The sequence below is a fragment of the Diplotaxodon limnothrissa genome, linkage group LG23, assembly GCF_057381915.1.
Source record: "Diplotaxodon limnothrissa isolate DT_005_m linkage group LG23, D_limnothrissa_male_GT1.1, whole genome shotgun sequence".
NCBI lineage: Eukaryota > Metazoa > Chordata > Actinopteri > Cichliformes > Cichlidae > Diplotaxodon > Diplotaxodon limnothrissa.
Window position 1 is genome coordinate 20,882,033 of NC_140617.1, and position 9,563 is coordinate 20,891,595.

The window sequence follows — 9,563 nt, forward strand, 5'->3', positions numbered from 1 at the left end:
ATTTTATTTCATACTTAATATATTTTAGACTTTAATGTTTTAAGAGTAATAAGTTTTAAGACTTGTTTTAAATCTCTTTAAATACTAGAAAAAATTATTAATATTGTTTTTATTTAAATCTCTTTATATTTCAGATATGTTCTCTTTTTTTTTGTCTGTGAACAAATTTAGTAGTTTAAAATTTATATATTTAAATAATAGACTTAATTTTGATATTGTGAAAATCACATTTTATAAATGTTACACACAAATGTAAAAATTAGAGGGTTTAACTACACAAATATTTATGTTCTAAAAAATTTGTTTGTATTGGCAAAAGTTTCTAAAAAACAAAATTTGCTTTTACCACTGCAGTTACAGAAGTTTTGTCTGTTTTCTATTTTAAGGTAAATAAATCCAAATATAGAAAGTAGGGGCAAAAAAATATTCAGTGCATTAATTGGGTAGTCCTCCTTAATGGAAATTTATTTGGATATGCACATAAGTGTTGCTGACATTACACTAATGGATTAGTTATTGGCCAGGAAGCTGCGTAAAAAGGGAATTCCTTTTATGTCACAGAAAAGCTCATATCTGTCCTTATTTCTTCTTGTTCTGGACTGAATGTTCCTCTTCAGCTCGTTTCAGCCGTGAGCAAAATGATTGTTTTTTTTTTTTCTAATAAGTAAACATGTCCCTTAAAATAACGTGCCAGTTATCAGCATAAATGAGCTTTTGAGCCTCACAGTGAAAGCGTAATGGGAAGTTTGTTTGCTGCAGATGGAGATAAGATAAGATCAATTAAAGTGAACAGTGAGCTCATTGATGAATGTTACTCTTCGGTTTGTTGCCAGGATGATAACTTTTCAAGCTGTTGAGGAAGGTAGGGTGGAAGGGGGCAGCTTTGAATGAGCTGCTGATGCCTTTAATGAGCCATGTAATTTGGGTGTTTGCAGTGAGTAACCCAATCCCATCCAACCTGAAGTCTGAGGCCAAGAAAGCTGCCAAGATCCTGAGAGACTTCACCGAGATCTCCAGCAGAAATGGGCCAGACAAACTCATCCCCGGTAACAACCTGTCATATTGTCAGCTTTATATACTGAGGGCTAGTCCAGTGCTCTTTAAATACTTGGGTTTTCTAATATATTTTAAAATGTGAAGTATTTTACTGTAGTGTAGCTAAAAGTGTGTACTCTACCATATTTTTGTTGTAGCTCACGTAATAGCTAAGGCTGAGGGTCTGGCCATCATCTCTGTCATCAAGGCAGGCTTCATGATCACAGCCAGAGGAGGCAGCGGAGTAGTAATCGCCAGGCTTCCTGACAAACGTAAGATCACCACTCCTTCCATGCTCTGTAAAGGTTTGGAATTTTGCACAGGCAACTGTCGGTGTGTTTCAAAGAATATAAACTTTAATTAAGAAGGCTGCTCAGGTAAGTCACCAGATGCCAAAATATGTGGAGACTTATGTTGTCTTTCTTTTTTTCATCTGTCAGATAGAACAAAGCCGTGCTCGATCAAGCCACAATTGTTTTGCTCCTTCCAACCAGCACTTCAGCCTCATTGACAAATAAAATGATTCACTCACAAGCATCAAACTCCAGTCCTGAGAAATTAAGCTATTCCAGAAAAAAAAATTAAATGCGATTGAGGCATCAGCAGTACTAGCATGGTGTTCCGCAAAGCACGATTCTGAGTCCTCTATTGTTTGTTTTTACTTGTGGATATAACAGTTTGTTTTTCTACACAAAATAAATATGGTTTTGCAAGCTTGTATTTGTCTGAAGGATATAAGCACCAAAAGTCTGGAGAAATTGAAGACATTTTACAACAGAATTTAACATTTTTACAGCTTGCTTCAAAAAGTAGATTTGGTTTTTATAGCTAATTCTCCCCTTTATACAATTTTAGTGCTGTGAATTATAAAATCACCAGTTTAAATTGTATAAAGGCTTAAAGTTCACATTTTATGCCATTATGTTCTTTGAAAGATTGATAGTGGCACAGTGGCTGTAGCTACTAGCTGTCTGCTAGGCTTCATGTTAGCTAATTGGAGTCCAATTAAACCCTGGTCTATGTTTGTACTGTTGGCACCTTTTGGGGGCATTTCGAATCCAAATATCTGAGGAAAATTACTTGCTGTGCAGTACTACGAGGACAGTCCAAGAACTCTGTGCTAAAACTGTAGTGGAATTCTTGGAATTTATATGCTCTTATCTCTTAGCATGTGTCTGTGTGATGTAACAGTTGTACAAAGCAACTGAACTTCAAAAAAAAAAAGATTGTAATCAATTGTAGATGGCATTTTGACAGTAGTATACTTTTATTACCCTTCCAAGTAAAGTCTTTGTATGTTTGTAGAAACATGTTGCTTCTGGAATTTATCTGCATGATTGATCTGAGTGACTGAATTATTATTCCTCTGTTATTTGATTGTCACAAAGTATAAGATGAGTACACATTTTTTTTTTATGTGTTCTAGAAAGTCTGTACTCTTTATTAGTAAGGTAAAGAGAGTTCAACAGCAGAGGTGTCATGTTGGAGGAGGAAATAATAGCTGTTTTTTAATCATGGATTTAGCCGCAGTCTACGAAGCAATTCTTGTGATTTGCTGCTGTTTGCCTGTTGTCCTGTTTTTTCTTCTTATTTGGTTCAGTTTTTGCTGTTTTTGATCTTCCTGAGTCTCTCAATAATCCTTTTGTTGTTTTGTTTTGTCTTGTGACATTTTGGGCTCCTGCGGTTAAAAACCAGGCCTCCCTGCAGTGTTGGGAGTGTGCTGTAGTCATCTGACACATCAAGCGTTTGATGTCAGTGAACTGGTCCGGCGGTGGCGGATGTTTGAGTTTGCCGTGGTGCCAGAACCCACCGAGGGTCACACGGGCCTTACTGAGTGGTGCCACCACCCCTGCTCTTCTTCTTCAGGCTCTTTTGTTGGTTTTCTGGATTTTCACATTAAAGGAGCAGTTCACCACATCTGAAAACACTGGCACCAGCAGTGTGAATAATCCATCCTGGCTTCAGCCATAAATATTATCCATGCTTGAGCTTTATTCTGTGTGTTTTTGTGTCTGCAGGCTGGTCAGCACCTTCAGCTATTGGCATCGCTGGTCTGGGTGGAGGCTTCGAAATCGGGGTGGAGGTATAATCCCAAATCTTATAATTTTATTTATTTGATTTCTGATTTGCGTTCCAAGACGAAACATTTGTATTTGTGTTGAATTTAGGGGTTCACAATAATTGCCATAAATGTATCAATAGTGTTTTTAAAGGTTGTGAATGCAGCGGTTTGCATCACTGAGATGTCAATTTGTCCTTTAATGCACCACATCCCTTTTTGGAAAGCAGAAGTAAAAGCTAATTTTCTGGTCCCCCCTCAGGTGTCAGACTTGGTGATCATCCTGAATTACCGGAGGGCCGTCGAAGCCTTCACAAAGGGTGGGAACTTGACGCTTGGCGGGAACGCCACTGTCGCCGTGGGACCTGTTGGAAGGTGAGTCTACTCCCCACCTCTCCTAACACAATCTGTCTGTCTGTCTTTTAATTGCCTTGAATGCTTTCTGTTTATGTAAATTACAGCTTAGGTTTGATTGTCCTATTCTGCTTAGAGATTTATGAGACATTTAATGACAGTTTGTGTTTTGAGGCCTGAAGCAGATAGCCAAACTGTCTGAGGTGGGGGAAAAAAATCACCCGTGATTTACTTGAGAGGCCAATTAAGATGTTGAGGTTAATTTTAGAATAAGGTGGTTTCAGGGTGGGTTAACCGGTTTTGGTGCTCATGTATTGGCAGGTGTTTGTGGGCGTGGCGAGTTACATGTCAGTCGGTTCATTCTCAATAAATGTTACAGACAGACAACAAATGGTAGCCAGAGCTGAATTAGTTTGAAGAAGATGGTCAGTTGTTACAGTTAGTTTATGTGTGAGTGTATATGGTACTATGAAATTAGTCACATACACAGTGATTGAATAACCCGCAACCAGCTATAGTTTTACAGACACAGCAGGAAATAAACCTAAAGAAGACTGCAGGTCATATATATATAAAAATTCATTCCCCTATACTATGCTGGGGTTTTGTAGCCAGAAGTGGCCATCTTTGGATGAGAGATTGAAAAGCTAAGGTATCAACTAGCGCCAGCTAACTGTACTAGCAAGCTACATTACAGAGGTACAAACTGCTAAATAGTCATAACAGCCAATAAAAAGCTATAGCTTCACTCACAAAAGCTGGAACACAGATTTATTGGTCATTGAAGCAAGTTTTGCAGTTTTTTTTTATTTTGCTATTTGATTGTGTTTTTTGTTTTTTTGTTTTTTTTTTGGGGGGGGGTAGTTATGAACCAGCTTGCAGCTTGGTTTGTTTGGTTTTTGTTTTTATTTATTTCTTGTTTGTTTTTGTTTTTTTTTCATCCAGTAAAACAAATCTGTGCTTGGAAAAACATTTATTTATTTATTTTTGTGCAGAAAAAATGTTTTTAAAATTAAAAAGAGCATAGGACCCAGGATCATGTTCTGTGAAACATATCACTAGTGCTAATTAACCGGTCATTAGGTGTTAATGTTTTCAAATTCTGAAATTTTACTTGACCATTTAAACTTCACCTTTGCCAGTTTGATCAATAGAATAAATTCTGCTTGTTAGGAACGTGGAGGCTGATGTGGCTCTGCGGAGTACTGCAGCTGTGTACACCTACTGCAGGTCCAGAGGTTTGTTTGCAGGTATTTCTCTGGAGGGATCCTGCCTCATTGAACGCAAAGAAACCAACCGCAAGTATGGGGGAAAAAACACGAATCAATCTGCTGCATGTCAGAAGTTTAACTAGTTCTCTCTTTTCCAAACAAGTGCTTGTCTTTAATCCAGTAGTGTTGTTGCAGATTCTACTCCCAAGACATCCGCGCATCTGCCATTTTGAATGGTGATGTGGAACCGCCGTCAGAGTGCTATGACCTCTACCACATCCTAGATGTCTACACTGAGGCCTACACCACCGACTGGACAAGCAAGAACTTGCAAACTAGGGTACGCAAACCAAAAGCTTAACTCAAAAAGGAAAGGCAGCTATGTGTGAAGTGAGGATGGTTTCAAATGATGCCCTAAATAGTTTCCAGTGTGCTCACTAAAGGGTAGGTGAGTGCAGGCAGCTCAGTTCAGCACACAGATTTTTCTAATACAAAGCCATGCTGTTGGAATAGAGGCAGTATGCAGTTTAGCATCCATCTAAAATACCCTGACAATTACTGTGCTTTATTTTTTACATAGTGGTTCAATAGTGTAGTGGTTTATGCATTTGCCTAACAAACAAACAATGGAGACACAAATTAAGTGTAGCTCAGTGACTGTTATACTGAATGTCATGTGATTTTTTTTTTTTTTTTTTTTTAAATTTATTTATTTTTTGCCTTTATCTAATATGCAGTACATAAAGTGTACATTTGTGTTTGTCTCCAGTCATCCGTTCGCCCAGCCAGACCACCAGCTCCGATCCAGTCAAAGCCACCAAGCTACTCCGAGGTGTCAGCAGCCAGTGCCGGTAAAGCTCAGAAATACAACTGTTCAGGTGCTATTAATTTATGGACGAAATTGTCTGTAATGGGGTGTGTGTCTGTGTGTTTTTGCATCTATGTGTCTGAGTACAGGAGCTGGAGTAAGGACTAAAAACACTCTCTACCCAAGTGTCTCTGTCTATAAATCTGAAACCTCAAGTGAGTTTTACATTAACTTTCATTATTTACTCCTTACCAGCTATTCTTTTTTTTTTTTTTTTTTTTTTTCTTTCATTGTCATTTTGTGAGGACCGCTGTGACTCCTTGAGCTCACTTTCAAACTCAGAGGCCTCTGACTTGGTTTTGTTGCCCATGTTAGTAACTGGTTTTGGGTCTGGAGAATTCAAATCAACCAATTAGTACAAACATATTTTTCTTTTCTTTGGGTTTTTGCTTGCATCTTATTATAGTCAGAATTTGTCATTTTTCTTTTTCTTTTTTTTAATCCTTTTTGTTGTCATTTTGTTTTAAACCATTTTGCGTCCCATTTCAGGCAGATTTCCATGCCTTTTGTGGCCGTATTGTGTTTCTGTGGTCAGTTTGTGTCCCTTCATAATTGTTTAGCACGGCATTGTGGTTGTAATGGACGGCTTAACAACATCCTGGGGTTTTTTTGCTCGAGAAATGGTTAAACTGATGCAAAACAAAAAGAACAAAAGTTGTTCGTGCTCATTTTGTATCCCTTTTCTTTCAGTTTGTCAACTCTCCATGTGGTTGTTTAGCATCGTTTTCAGTCATTTTGTCTCCCATTTGTATTTACCTTGTTTTGTATCTTCATGTGGTCACATGGCACACCGTGTATTCAAGTCTGTTATTAACCCACGACCTTGATGCAGCCAGTACCAAAACCCATTAATAATCCTAGTGTTTTGTGTATGTACGTATGTGCGTGTGCATACTTCGGCGACACACACCTGTTCAAACAGGTACGTTGCGGGGACCTGACCCCTTTGTGTTGATAAAAGAGTCCTCCAAGGTAAATGATTAATTTTATGGTGAAGACGTGGTTTAAGGTCAGTGAGTCTTCAGCAAATTAATGTAAGTCAGTATGATTGCTTGTGCAGTGACATTAATATATTGTTATCAACTTTGGGGCTGCAGCTCTCTCTAGTGTTCACAGCACATATCTGCAACTTAAACTGCAGCGCTATTTATTTTAAATAAGCTCTTTATTTAAACACTAATGAATAAATTTTAATGGAGGAAGATGGAAAAAGAGCATTAGTCTTTCATATTTCTTGTTTGAGAACTTATTTTTATTAATGTTTTCACAGCTGTAGATTAATTTTCTCCAGATTCATTAGCTGTGACTCAAATTGATGTTTTGTTTCTCTTTCAGGTAAGTTTGCCTCCAGAAACTCTCAGATGAACGGTATGAATATTTGACACATCTCACACAAAAAATTAGTCTAGTTAACAAGAAAGTTGAGGTGCTGTGCAAAATTTAAATAAAAGTCAAATGAAATGATCTGCAAATTTCATAAACCCATATTTTATTCACAATAAAGCATAAAAAACACATCAAATGTTTAAACTGAAAAAAAAAAAACATAAGCACATTTTATATTTGATGGCAGCACCTCTTCATTTAACAGTAGTCCATAAAACTAGGAATTGTGGCAATGTATTGCCTGGTAGAAGATTCTAGCTGCTCAGTAGTGCTGAGTCTTTTTTTCCCCCAAGGTTTAGCATTGTCTAGATAAAATGTGTAAAAATATATGTTGCTTTAAAACTTTTAGATACCTTCAGCACTGATGGTGCCTTTCCACATGTGCAAGTTGCCGGTTCCAAAGGCACTCATGTACCCCCATACCTCTTGGACTAAATAGTGATAAGGAGCCTGTTTATCAAAGTTCTCTTAAGTTCCCAGGTTGTAGTGCCCATATACTAGAATTTCAAGAATTTCAAATTTGGATTCGTCTGACCACAAAACAGTTTTCTACTCTGCCTCGATCCCCTTTAATTTAACTTTGGTCTAGACAAGACATGGATTATGTTCAGATTTGTGGATGGCACAGTGAGTGTTCCTTAGTCCTTGCAGTGATTTCCATGACAGCACTGCCACCTGAGGGCCTGAAGATCATAGGCATCCAATATTGATTTTCAGCCTTGTCCCTTAATTTTTTCCCAGATTCTCTTAAGCTTTTGATGTTTTTATGTAATTTAGAGAATGAGATTTTCTCATGATCTAATTAGATGAAAAATGTGCCTCCAGCTGTTTTTTTTTTTTTTTTTAGTAACCCTTACTATTTCTTTCGTAACTAATTCAAAAGTAGCTTTTTTTCATGAAATAGTAAAATGTCTCAGTTTCAACATCTGTTTTCTATGTGTTATTGTAAATAAATATTAATATTCTGAATTGTACAACATAAATATATCAGACCTATGTTAAACAGTGAATTTGCAGTAAATTAAATCTGCTTTTGTCAAATGTTTGTTTTGTTTCTGTTTTACTTTCTTTGTTTTTGTTAATTGTAGATTGGGGATCATCAGAGGGTGGAGCCACTGGGCTGATGGTTGTCACAGCGACACATCCCTTTGCAGGGGAGCAGCCAGGTGACCTCAGCTTTGTTCCAGGCGACCGTATCACTGTCATCACGAAGACAGACTCACAGTATGATTGGTGGGAGGGGCAACTGGAAGATGGTCGGGTTGGGATCTTTCCTGCAAACTTTGTTACATATTGATACTACTCTCTGGGTGTCTGACAGAAAAACATCTGAAAGAACCAATATTGGGTAAAATGAGTTTGGAACGTGGTTGTTCTGTTAGGCGTAAACACTCCACTGCATGAATATACTTGTAAATGAATTAATAATCCTTCGGTTTTTCACATAGTAAATGTAATATTGGAAATTTTGAAACATTTGTCAGACAAAATACATTTTGACATATTTCACAAAAATATTTTAACTGGCATTTTTAACCATTTCAAATGTTTCACATTTAATATTGAAGTACCACTGTTTGGTTGTTTCTTGGTACATATTTGAATCACAAAAAGACAACCACTTGGATTAAATGAAATCAACTATTCCATTATTATTGTGATTATTAGTTTCATCATCATAATTATTATTATTTACATTTAGTTTGAAATTGATTGGGAACTTTAGGCTGGTTGCCTAAAGGCTGGCTGCCAACAGAAGCATTTGTTTGTTTGTTTGTTTTTCTTTTAGTTTAGTTTAGTTTCTTTTATAGTTTAAAGTCTTGATATTTTAAGATCAGTGGCACCACCAAAACTGCTGTAAAGTCTAAAAATTGAACAAAAAGTTGAAATTTAACTGTCAGCTGCTGTGATCAGGGAACTTTAAGGGGCTGTAAATTTCAACACCAACTGTTAGGCACTTTCTTTAGCTCTTTAAGTCAATGTGTTACAATTATCGTGGAGATGGTTATACTGACTTTGCTGCACGCTTGTTCTTTTTTTTTTCTGCATGTAAATATGGTTATGCATGATGTTGTAATAATGTTAAATGGAGCGGGTTACAAGGTGGATGAAGGAATTTTTAAGGAGTTTAATATATGCATATCAGTTTAAATATTTTGTTTTTCTTCACTTTGCACTTTTTTAAAATGACATTTAAAGTATGAGTTTAGGGATCTGCTAATGTTTTAATCTTAACAATGTCTTCAGATTAATAATTGTGGTGTGGGTGGGTATTCTTTTTGGGGGGGGGGGGCTTTTTCATAGCTGCAGTACAATGTACTGTTTGGATCCTATGCAAATGTTAATAAACCTTATGTGCTCTAAAATATGCGCTTGTTTTTATGCAGAGAGAACAACAGAAATTTTTTTTAAAAAGCTAACTGGGCTGACATTTGAATATTTCCTGCTTAATCTCACAGAAAAACATTACATTACTGAAATCCCTCACATCATCACAAATAGTCACATTTATTTAAAGTCATTGTCAATGACATCAAAGTAAAAACAATATTTATTTTTTTTATCACAAACTTGTTTACAGTAATACAATAATTTTTACTATTATGATTTTGTTACTGTGTATAATAATACATAGTGTCATAGTGTCTGC

General features: G+C 36.6%; 1 protein-coding gene across 1 annotated transcript; it reads left to right on the top strand.

Annotated features, from left to right (window-relative positions):
- Window positions 1-834: 834 nt before the first annotated feature.
- Window positions 835-8,277, top strand: sh3yl1 (SH3 and SYLF domain containing 1). Its single transcript, XM_085348635.1, has 11 exons — window positions 835-862; window positions 936-1,046; window positions 1,194-1,307; window positions 3,054-3,118; window positions 3,357-3,469; window positions 4,622-4,750; window positions 4,855-4,999; window positions 5,429-5,510; window positions 5,617-5,682; window positions 6,863-6,895; window positions 8,002-8,277. The coding sequence occupies exons 1-11, from the start codon at window positions 835-837 to the stop codon at window positions 8,208-8,210; spliced, it is 1,095 nt and encodes a 364-aa protein (XP_085204761.1). The 3' UTR covers window positions 8,211-8,277.
- The last annotated feature ends 1,286 nt before the right edge of the window (window positions 8,278-9,563 follow it).